The 12,052-nt window shown below is 49.2% G+C and overlaps 1 protein-coding gene across 1 annotated transcript in view; it reads left to right on the top strand.

Moving 5' to 3' along the window:
- Positions 1-3,778: 3,778 nt before the first annotated feature.
- LOC107116597 (apoptosis regulator BAX-like) overlaps positions 3,779-12,052 on the top strand; it is a 10,230-nt gene continuing 1,956 nt past the window's right edge. The window contains exons 1-5 of the mRNA XM_015418535.1: positions 3,779-3,860; positions 8,476-8,524; positions 8,891-9,055; positions 10,580-10,715; positions 10,838-10,942. Coding sequence (XP_015274021.1) covers positions 3,809-3,860; positions 8,476-8,524; positions 8,891-9,055; positions 10,580-10,715; positions 10,838-10,942 — 507 coding nt within the window. The 5' untranslated portion in view covers positions 3,779-3,808. The remainder of the gene's footprint in view (positions 3,861-8,475; positions 8,525-8,890; positions 9,056-10,579; positions 10,716-10,837; positions 10,943-12,052) is intronic.

Here is a 12,052-nt window from a genome sequence, read left to right as displayed (position 1 = left end):
AGTCTGTCCAATCACACCTGCAAATGTCACTCAGCATCTGACATCACTCCACTTTCCAATATACAGGACAGGTGGACTCCCCTTCTAGCTGCATCTGAAGAAGTGAGCAGCGACTCATGAAAGCTCATCACACCCCACCACAAATGTTAAGTCTTTAAGGTGCTACTGGCCTCTTGCTCTTTTCTACTGCTTCATGAATTGTGCTTGTGCGGTGGCTCAAGTGGTTAAGACGCTGAACTGCAGGCTGTGGAAGGTCGGTAGTTCAGCAGTTCGAGACCCGAGTGTGCCGCATGACGGAGTGAGCTCCCGTCCCTAGTTCCAGCTCCTGCCAACCTAGCAGCTCGAAAGCAAGAAATTGCAAGTAGATAAATAGGTACCACTTTGGTGGGAAGGTAACAGCGTTCCGTGCGCCTTGGTGTTTAGTCATGCCGGCCACATGACCACGGAAACGTCTTCGGACAGCGCTGGCTCTTCGGCTTGGAAACGGAGATGAGCACCGCAACCCTAGAGTCGGATTCGACTGGCTTTCGAGCAAGGGAACCTTTACCATTACCCTGTCCACATCGTTTCAGAAGCCCCCCCCCCCCCCCACCACCATAAGATTTGCTACCCTGGAAGTGCGTACAGGACCGCAGCCCCCTTGTTTACGATAAGCGGACCTGGCTCCGCCGTCGCCTGTCAGCTCCTCTACCAAAACAGCAAACCCCACCAACTTGCTTCTTCCCATCAGGCACTGTCCTCCTAGCATTCAAAAAGGCATTCCCTTTCCTCACGTGACTAAATTAGTAGCCAATCACTTCCCCCAGCTTTTGACGAGCCTGGGGGAGGGACGCGGTGGCCCACGGACTGTCACGTGATCAAAGCTATTGCGCGGAGCGGCACCATAGAGATAGAAAAGGGCTGGGCGGTTGTATGGGGAACATGGGAAGCGGCTATGAGTTTTTCTGTGGGAGGGGCTGACAGGCCCCATCAATTCGTTTCTGTCCGGAAGTGACTATGAGAACCCCGATATAGGGTTTGTCTATATCCGCTTTTCTTTTTAAAGGACGCTTTTCCCGCCTAAAGAGTGGGTGGGATTAAGCTGTCACTTGCGTCATGGGGACTTCCGGTTTAACAAAACTTCCCCGCGCCATATAAGGCAGGATTTCACCACGGAAAAAAGCGCTCAGTGGCTCCCCTCTGTGCCCAGAGACAATAACTGAAAATGCTGTCTGGATGGCCTTTGGGGCGGAGTTCAATTGTATTTGTTTACTGGAACTCCCAAACTGTGATGTATTAACTTATTCTAGTGCCCAGTTCGCTGGCCCTTTGTAGTGACAACAAAATAGAAGAATCCTGTAGTAGTCTGAAGAAGTGTGTTTACACTTTGAACAAAACTTTGTTCGTCTCAAAGGTGCCACTTGACTCAGACTTTGTTCTGGCCGACTTCAAGTTTAACAAAAGGATTGAAACGAAAGTTTTCCTGGGTCTGAGAAAACTACGTTTGAGGCAATGTGCTCCTTCCCACCCATTTCCTCTATTAAAAAAAACCTTGCTGACTGAGGATTTGCATCATCGTATCCGACGAAGTGCAATCAAGCCTAGCAAAGCTGATGCTACAAAAACAGCACCATCCCTGCTGCACATATCTGTTCTGAAGTAAGCCCCACAATGTTCACTGTGGATGACTTCTATGAAATCATGCATAGGATTGCAGCCCAACAGTACAGAGTATTTAGAGTTGGCAATGGTATGTCTCTAGCCCCACAGGTTTCAAGCTTCCTCCCCTGGGGGAGGGAGCCCTTTTCCCATCAAGGCATCTGGCCAAGGGACCCGTTCATGATTGCCACAGAGAATTCTGGGATGCAGAGCTATCTCCCATGGGTGCACAACACGGACCCACTGGCTCTCATCATGCCCTAAGTGAAGAGCGCATATCCACCGTTTCGTGATGAGCTTCAGCAATTATGCCTGGAAACAATGCGTTTTCCCTTCCTCTTCCTTTTAAAAAAGCCCTTTGTATTGAACATCCAGCTTGACCAAAAAAAAAAAAGTCCCAGAGAGCTCAAAGGTTTGCCACTGTTTAATGATGCCCGCTTTTGCAGATAGTTTGATTGGCCATAATGAACAGTATTACACAACTTTTGGTTTTGAAGTTTGTCTGTGAATCAACACTTTGTTTACACCCCGGGAACGGTCTGTCGCTGCCAGTAAGCTGCCTTTCCCGGAAGCTTTTAAAATTTTACTCCAGGTTTCATGGATGCAAGTGTTGGATAGAGACACAATACAGTCTTGTCTATTGTATTTTTTTTGTACTTTTATGATTGTGAGCCATAGCCACCTTGTGAATCCAGAATGCAAGAAAAAGGTTAAGTAAACAACTGTCCACCACTTCCTGTTTTTTCATTCACTGAGAGCCAGAGTGGCTAGTGTTGCACAAGATTCAGGGAAATCTTGGGTTCAAATCTTTCTTGACATGAAAACTTATTGTGTGAAAACTCCTATTTCATGGATACTCATAAAAACTGTATGATTCAGGTGGGTAGCTGTGCTGGTCTGAAGCAACAGACTAAAGTTTGAGTCCAGTGGCACCTTTAAAACCAACCAAGTTTTATTCTGGGTATAAGTATCTGAAGAAGTGTGCATGCACACAAAAGCTTTGTTGGTTTTAAAGGTGCCACTGGACTCAGACTTTGTTCTCATAAAAACTGTGTTTAACATTATTATGGGTTCAAATTCCCACTCTGCCATGGAAGCTCACAGGGTGTCCTCGTGCCAGTCACGATCTCCCAGCCTAACTTCTTTATTTACCTCATTTATACCCCACCTTTCTCCCCAATGAGGACCCAACATCATTCTCTTCTCCATTTTCTCCTCACAACAACCCTGTGAGGCAGGTTAGGCTGAGAGGGTGTGGTTGGCCCAAAATCACCCACCTGGCTTCCATGGCAAGGAGGGGAATTCAAGCCTGGTATCCCCTAGAGCCTAGATCTGCACTCTGACACTACAACCTACCTCACAGGGCAGTTCTGAGTATACAACGGAAGAGGGGAGAGAATCCTGCATGCTTTCATGAGCTCTCTCCGGAGAGAGGAGCAATGAAACATACTAGATAGTGGGTAGCCCTGTTGGTCTGAAGCAGCAAAACGAATTTTGAGTCCAGCGGCACCTTTAAGAACATCAAAATTTTATTCAAGGTATAAGCTTTTGTGTCCAAACCCCTCTGCTTCAGACACAATGAAATGAAATCTCCTCAAGCCCCACTTACAGGAAAAAGAAGTTGGGAGAAGGGGGGGACGGCCATTAGGAGAGGCCAGTCACAGCCAAGATGCATAAGTAGGGCTGACATTGGATCAGGTGGGCGGTGAGATCAATGCATGGCAGCAAATAAATACATAAAATTCAAGGGAACCCCCACCCCAATAAGCTTCCAAGGAAGTCTTTTTTTGCATGCAACACAGTTTGAAAGCCACTGGTTCCGGGGGGTGGGAAATGAGAGAGAGACCAAGAGAGAACACATTTAGAGTCCAGTGGCACCTTTACGACCAACAAAGGTTTATTCAAGGTATGAGATTTCGTGTGCACGCACACTTCCTGAGAGAGAGCGCGAGAGCGCTGACCCTTGTCACGTGACTCCCGCTAGCCCCACCCCCTCTTTCTCTGCGGGTGTCTTTCTGCCACCCTCCCTTCTCCTCCTCGTCTCCTGCCGGCTGCCCGGTCATGTGATTCTCCAGAAGGGAGGAGGAGCCGGAGCGGCGGGCGGCGGAGTTTCTTCTGCCGGCCTTTGGCGCGCGGGCGGAGCGGCGGCTGGTGTTGGCGGAGCGCGGACATGGCGGCGGCTGGGAGAGCGCGCGAGCCGGAGCCCCCGCCCCAGAAAGCGGGTAAGAGGGACGGGAGGAAGGCGAAGCGGGGACAATAAGGGGAGGGGAGGGCGATGGTGTGTTGGGGGGCGCGGTGGTTGCTACCAAGGTGGGCGTGTGGTTGTTTGTTTGTCATGGAAAGCAGAGTCTCTCAAGTCCCTGCTACAGCAGAAAAAGCAGAAACTCTCCATTTTGTCGTATGCATCCCGCCTCATCAGAGCCAAACCTGATTATCTTCCACAAGCTTATTGCATTTGTTGGCACTGCATCTACGGTACTGCAGGCATTATGTCGCCGTGCCCCCCTCCCCCCCAGGGCCCTACCCTCAGTGTGGCAGTCTGAAGCACCTTTCGATGGTGGTCCTCCTCGCCGTGAATCGTGGCTGTTGCATTTGCTGGTTGGGAACGTTTTGGGTGCCGCACGCTGCCTCCGGCTGGTCAGTCCTCAAGCGGGGTGTGGATGTCCGTACATAAAACTAACAGCTTTTCATGAGACGGGGGAAACTTAGTTTTTGTTGTAGTTGCTGCTGTAGTTGTTGTAGTCATGCTAAAAAACAATACAAGGTAAAAAGGAGAACAGGCCGTGTGTTTTGGATTAGGTATTTGTGCAGGCTGGCTACACTGACCACCAGTTCCATTTTGTCATATACATCCCACCTGATTATCTTCCACAAACTTATCACATTCATTGGCATTGCATCCTAAATGTCTTACATTGGTTTTGGTTGTTGTCTTGTCTTGGCGACACTTCTTACAACTGCCCTGTAAGGTAGGGCCAGTATTATTGCTGAAGTGGAGGGTGGGTGGCTTGACTACCTTAGTGAGTTTGGGTGGAGGCAAGACTGAGTCTCCTGCTCTGTAACGTTGAGTACAAGCCTAAAGCCAGTTAATCCTTCTAAGTACGTTTAAATCCATGGCTTTAGAAAAGTGAAACTTTGTTTAGGATTGCCCTGTATATCCCTTTAAGCTAGTACATTATGCTGGATTTCTGTCTGATGATAAATCCCATATACAAGATGAATTACAGAGGGATGCTGTGTCAGTCTGTTATGGCAAAAACTGAAGGGAGTCTTGGGGTACCTTGAAGGCTAAGATATATATACTGGCAGAAGCTTTAATAGACTAGAGCCCACTTCAGGGCAGTTGTAAGAAGTGTTGTCATGGTCAAAATCATATCATTTGTTGATTTATGTAGGTATTCATATCCTGTGTGTTCTCCCCAGTGGGGAGACAAAGCAGCTTACAACATTCTCCCTATATCCATTTTATCCTTACAACAACAACCCTGAGGAGTAGGATAGGTTTCCCGTGAGCTTCCTTGGCAGAGGACAGATTTGAATCTGGGTATTCCGGATCCTGGTTTGACACTCTAGCCACCACACAGTATGGCTTTCTGTATATGATAGGGAACAAATGTAAACAGTGGACTGTCGTACACTTGACAAAGAGCTCATTTCTGTACAAAAGCTTTAAGTCCTTAAAGTGCCATGAGATCTGCCCTCCTTCTTAATTAGTGATATGGTTTATTTGTTGGCTGTACTTCTGTAAATTAATTATTAAAGCTGAATACAAATGGAAGGTTTTTCCCCAAAAAAGAAATGGATGGGGACTGTGGACCTTATAGCCAGGGTTCCCTCTAAGCTGAGTTAGTGTGACCTAGCTCACAGTTTTTTAGCTTCCATCTCACACATTTTTGTCTGAACTCAGGAAGGAGGGCTCCAGAGCAAACTAATTTATGCAGCAGCCAAATCGATTGCTCACAACTTTAATGCCAGTGGCTCACAAAGTAGAATTTCTGCTCACAAGACTCCACAGCTTAGAGGGAGCATTGCTTATAGCCAAATGTTTTGTGTGTCGGGTAGCCAACTCTCCTGTTCTTGCTATGCCATAGTAAAATGTGTTGGTTTTTAATGTGTCACAAGACTCTGAGAGCCAGTATGATGTAGTGGTTAAGAGCGGTGGACTCTAATCTGGAGAACTGGGTTTGATTCCCCGTCTTCCACATGAAGCCAACTGGGTGACCTTCGGTCAGTCACAGTTCTCACAGAGCTCTCTCAGCCCCACCTACCTCGCAGGGTGTCTGTTGTGAGGAGAGGAAGGGAAGGCGATTGTAAGCTGATTTGAAACTCCTTCGGGTAGTGAAAGACGGGGTGTGAAAAACAACTTTTCTTCTTTTGTCATTTGGCCACCTCTCTGGAGTCTCAGCCGTTCTTGTGTCTTTGGCAGCAGTTTCAATCTGCCGCAGTTCTTAACCAGCGAAGCTTTTCACATCATGGTGGAGAGGCATTTATCACCTAAAAGTATCATGGTTGATAACAGAAACGGCAGCCAGTTAAAAAAAAAAGTTGGCAACTCTACTGTCCTCGAGAAACGATACAACAAAATTAGGACAATGAATAGTATTATTTAAAATTGCGCAACAGCTAACAAAATGGGGGGGATGGATCCCCGCCCTGTGGATTTTACACTCTAAATTTAGATCGGGGTGGGGAAGGAAGAGGTAACATGAACGTGTGCTGATGCAGTTACCCAAACTTGGGTTGTTTGCTAAGAGATTAAACCTTGGGTGGGGCTCAATTAGGTTAACATTTTAAAAAATCGATTTACTTCTTTTATGTAGCCTTCTTCCTCCGCTGTGAGGGCCCAAAGCCAATTACATCCTTCTTCTCTCCCCCATTTTATCTTCACAACATCCTTTGGGGTGGGTTAGGGTGAGCACATGTGATTGGCTTGCAGTCGCCCCACAGTTCCTGTACCCCGATGGCAATATTTCTTTCATCATTTGGTGCCATGCATTCTGTGGGGCTGGAGGTGTTGTGGGTGGATGAACGGGCCGTCCTTTGTGTGAGGAGACGGCTTCGCTGACATATAGTTCTTTCAGACTCAGTTTTGATGAATAGGTGTGGCAAAGCGGTTTAAGTGTCAGACTCGGATCTGGGTAGAGAGCCAGTGTGGCATAGTGGTTAAGAGCGGCGGACTCTAAGCTGGAGAACTGGATTCGATTCCCCACTCCTCCATCTGAGACCAGCTGGGTGACCTTGGATCAGTGACAGCTCTCTCAGGCCAAAAAACAAGTCTAGCTCACCACCTAGTGGTGCCTAACGCTAAAAAGCTAGAATGTTAGGATGCCAGAAAATCTTAGGATCTCCTGGCTATACTACATACACACAATGAAATACGGTAATTATTATTAATTACTAGGACCTGGAAGAACTGGATTTGAATCCCTTTTCTGCCGTGAAAGCATTCTGGTGACCTTGGGTCCATCACACACTGTCAGCCTAAACTACCTCACAGGGTTGTTGTTAAGAAGATAAAGTAGAACGGGGGAGAACAAGGGAATATACATTTTAAAACAATTAAAATAAAATATAAACACTGTGTGGGGGGGGATCTTGCAGAAGTGGGAGCCCGTTCGCGGGGAGGGCGGGGTATAAATACAATAAAATAAAATAAAAATAAAAACTGTGGGGGGAGGGAGATGTGAACACCAGAGAATGTGAGGCTCTGATTTCTATTTCATTGTGTGGATGGCATGCTACTCCAGAGATGTGGCTCTGACTCCTTCCTTGACTGCTGACTCAGGGCTGGTCTAGACATTACACTTCGGTTGTGAGGCCAGTCCAAAGCCGTAGTCCCCCGAGGTCTCCTCTGCAAGCGGTCTCAAAGCAGCACAAAGAGCCGCATGGCACCCGACGGACTGGAGGAAGGCAGGAATCCTTGGGCAAACCATGGTTCTGGCACAGCTGTCCTTGAAAAAGAGCAGTTTCTGTCAGAGCTCTCTCAGCCCCACCTACCTCACAGGGTGTCTGTTGTGGGGAGGGGAAGGGAAAGGAGTTTGTAAGCCGCTCTGAGACACCTTTGGGTAGTGAAGGACAGGGTATAAATCCAATCTCCTCCTCCTCCTCCTCCTCCTCTTCTCCAGAAGGTGGTTATGAAGCTAAAAAATGGGGGAGGGGGGAATCAATGCTCCCTCTAAGCTGTGGAGTCTTGTGAGCAAAAACTTTACTTTGTGAGCGACTGGCATTAAAGCTGTGAGGGAGCGATTTGACTACTGAATAAACCCGTTTGCTCTGGAGCCCTCCTTCCTGAGCTAAGTCAAAAATGTGTGAGCCGGAGGCTAAAAAACTGTGAGCTAGCTCACACTAACTCAGCTTAGAGGGAACACTGCCCAGGGGATAAACCCAGCTGTGCACGGCACCTTTAGTTCTGAGGAGGGGTGGGAGATAAATATGGGGAATGATCAGTGCGGGTCTGCGTGGTGAGCAATAATGCCCGAGCCACTCCTTCTCTGGTAACCAGTAGCCCGTTTCTCCACATGAGTCAGCCAATTCTGAGAGGTGCGTATAAACTGTACAAAGCGCTTGACGAATGTTAGTCATAACAGAATCCTATTGATGGGGAAAGGGAGACGACTTGGGGGAAACTGAAATCAAAACTGGGGGGCTGACTGGGCTAGGAGGGGCGGCTTGTTGGCAACTTGTCTTCTTAGCCTGTCCTTTGTTTCCTGCCACACCTCACGAAGGGGTAGGAAATGGGCGCCCAGACTGGAAAAGCAGATTGGGGGTGGGGGCAGGATTCAAGGTTTTCCTGGGAGGCTGGCAAGTTTTCTGTGTCAGAGCTTATTTTCCTTCCAGGCACCACTTCTGACCAGATCCTTAAGACAGGAACGGTTCTTCTCAAGGGGTGAGTCAACACATGAAGCTGCCTTATACTGAATCAGATTCTTTGGTCCATCAAGGTCAGTACTGTCTACTCAGACTGGCAGCGGCTCTCCAGTCTCAAGCCCGAGGACTTTCCCATCACCTCCTGCCTGGTCCTTTTAACTGGAGATGCCGGGGATTGAACCTGGGACCTTCTGCATGCCAAGCAGATGCCCTGCTACTGAGCCACAGCCCTTAAGTGCCCTAAAGGGGCTATATTTGTAGACCAGAGGAACTGGGGAATGTGTTTAGTCTATGAGTCATTGGTGCAGCGTAGGGCTTCTGTGGGAATCCAATTCTTTCTGGTGCATGATGGTGGTGGTCTCCTCCATTCTTGTTCCCGCAACAGCTTTATCAGGGACCGAGCTCAGCGCTGTGGAGATTCCGGCTATGATGCACTGATAGCAGAACTGGGAGGTTCAGAGTCCCAGCCGTGTGACCCCAGCACTAAGAGGTTGAGTGAGTGCCTGCGCCGGATCGGGGACGAACTTGATGGCAACACTGAGCTACAGAGGTGGGTTTCAAGCATACGCTGCACAAGTCTGAATCTGCTGACAGGTTCTGTTGGGTTTCAGCGTTGAGGATCAAAGTGGCTACCGATTCTGTACCGCCTCTCTGCTCCCCTTCTCATCTTCATAGCCCCCCTCCCCTCCAGAGTTTGAACAGATGTTGGCCAATGGGGAGGAAGTTCAGCCATCTCACATTGTGTTTGTCGGGCTGGATTATCGTCTTACTCAGCACAGAGAGATCGAGAAGACTGAAACTCGGTAGATTAATTAAGAGTCTTTTGGGGTACCCTCTCTCTCCAGCAGGGCATCGGCCAGTCCTATAGCTGGAGAGAACAGAGTCTGAGTTTCTGCTATGATAAGCTTTCTTTTAGGATCACTTCTGGATGGCAGTCTGTAACTGATTGCCTGGCAGGAGTTTTCTCCTAAATCAGCTGATCCAGGGATGGTTTAATTTGGTTATTCCTCCGCAGGGGTCGTTTCATAGAAAAAGAGCTAGGGGGACTCATTAGCATAACTCATTAGCATATGCCACACACCCCTGACATCACCGGAGGTTTGTCATAAGGCCACACCCCCGACATCACCGGAAGTGTGTCATAAGGCCACACACCCCGCCCCCAACGGTCCCGGCCGCCGCCGCCGGCCTTGCAGCTCCACTGCCGAGCCCCATGAGGGGCCCGGCGGTGGACCTGCAAGGCCGGCGGGAGTGCAAGGAAGCCCCGCGAAGGCCCTCCCTGGCCCCAGGCAGGCAGGGGTGAGGAGAGGCAGGGAGGAAGCAACTTACCCTCCCTCTTCTCCTGCCTCCTCCTGGCTTAATGAGGGCCGGATGCGGGGGTGGGGCTTCGTCATATGCCCCGCCCCCCGTATCTCACCCGGGGGAACTGCGATCCCCCCCGCAATGACCTCTGTTCCTCCGTACTATGCAACGTGGCTCATGAAGCTATCTTTGGTACGTTGGCCACGCCTCTCCGCTTATGACATACTGTAGCAAGGATTCATGGATTAATGCCAGGGTGGGTTTCGACTACTAAGCTCTGGGTAGTCTTGCTGTAGAAGGGATGATCCTTTGGTCTCCATGAGGTCTATGACTTGGTGTGCCTCTGCTCAGCCTCTCTGGCAGACTCATGCTAAATACATTAAATGATATTTGTTTTCCAGAAACAGAAGTTTGGCCAGCTTCTTCCTGTTAAAAACCCTCTTTGGTCTGCGCTTGTGGCGCTGAGGTTTCCTTCTTCAGAAACTGTGATGTTGCCACCGGGTTCTCTGTGGGTGGGCACCAGTGTTCCCTCTAAGCTGAGTTAGTGTGAGCTAGCACACAGTTTCTTAGCCTCTGGCCCACACATTTTTGTCTTGGCTCAGGAAGGATGGCTCCAGAGCAAACTGGTTTATGCAATAGCCAAATCACCTGCTCCCAACTTTAATGCCAGTAGCTCAAAAAGCAGAATCTTTGCTCACAGGACTCCACAGCTTAGAGGGAGCATTGGTGGGCACGTGTCTAATCCGGGCTGCTTTGATACCACCCCCTGCAGGATGATAGAGCAAGTGCAGGCGTACCCTCCAAAGGAAGTCTTCTTCCGGGTGGCTGCAGACATGTTCGCGGATGGGACCTTCAACTGGGGCCGTGTGGTGGCTTTGTTCTACTTCGCCTGCAAGTTGGTCCTGAAGGTCAGTGTGCCACTGCTGTTGCCCCACCATCCCCCTGCCCCTCCGGCCATCCACCCTCTGGTTCTGACTGCTGCTAATAACTGGCTCTTCTCTCCATGTTCCCTTTGCCACCCCACGGACAGGCGATTTGCACTAAGGTACCTGACCTCATAAGGACCATAATTAGCTGGACAATGGAATATATCCAAGAACATATCATGGCCTGGATCCAAGCCCAGGGAGGATGGGTGAGTATTTATGGAGTCTCCCAGGACTCTAGAATTTAGTTAATTATTCACTTCATTTATTTCCCACCTTTCTCCCCAGTGGGGACCCAAAGTGGTTTACATCATTCTCCTTTCCTTCTCCATTTTATCCTGACAACAACCCTGTGAGGTAGGTTAGCCTGAGAGTGTCTGACTGGCCCAGGGTCACCTAGCAAGCTTCTACAGCAGAGGGGGGATTTGAACCTGGGGTGTCTCATATCCTAGTCCAAGAACGTCACCACTACAGAACGCTGGATTTAGTTGTTGCGAACTGTCAAGCTTAAGAGTCTCCGGCCAGTGCCTTGAAGCCTGCAGTTGCTTAAAGCTGTCCCCTCACAAACCTGCATCCTAGTTACATTCCACAGACCAATGCCTATTGAAAGTGAAGGCTGCAGATCAGTGGTAAGAGCATCAGTCTTAGAGGCAGAAGGTCTCAGGTTCAATCCTGCCATCTCCCGTTAAAAGGATGACACGTGAACACACATGAAGCTGCCCTGTACTGAATCAGACCATTGGTCTGTCAAGGTCAGTATTGTCCACTCACACTGGCAGTGGCTCTCCAGGGTCTCAGGCGAAGGTCTTCCACATCGCCTCCCACCTGGTCCCTTCAACTGGAGGTCCTGGGGACTGAACCTGGGACCTTCTGCAGGCCATGCAGATGCTCAGCCTTGAGCCATGGTCAGGTCAGAGTTGATGGGGAGGGCCCTCTGCCCTGGGCTCTCTGCACAGCCAGTTCCAGTCGTCATAGACAACAGTGACCCTGAAAGGGACAGTAGTCTTCCTCAGTAGAAGGCAGCTTCATGTGTTCAGGGTGCCCTCTTAGAGTGGCATGGTCCACCCATCATCCATTCCTGTGCTTTCTCTGTGGCCACCCCACAACCATGCTACACCCAGAAGATCCTTACTGCCTTTCGGAAAGTCTGTCCCATCTATTTCAGAAGGCATTTGTATGACTGTTAGGGATTTATTTGTGCCTGACTGTTGGGTGATAGTGAGATATTGAAAAAAATGGTATTTAGCAGAGATAAGATGGTCCAGCAGTGCCGGAGTAAAATAATTCAGACTGAGAGTCCATGTGTGATTAAAATACAA

The sequence above is a fragment of the Gekko japonicus genome, unplaced genomic scaffold (assembly GCF_001447785.1).
Source record: "Gekko japonicus isolate JY-2015 unplaced genomic scaffold, Gekko_japonicus_V1.1 scaffold299, whole genome shotgun sequence".
In the NCBI taxonomy this organism is placed as follows: domain Eukaryota; kingdom Metazoa; phylum Chordata; class Lepidosauria; order Squamata; family Gekkonidae; genus Gekko; species Gekko japonicus.
This window is presented reverse-complemented; position numbering and strand designations above follow the sequence as displayed.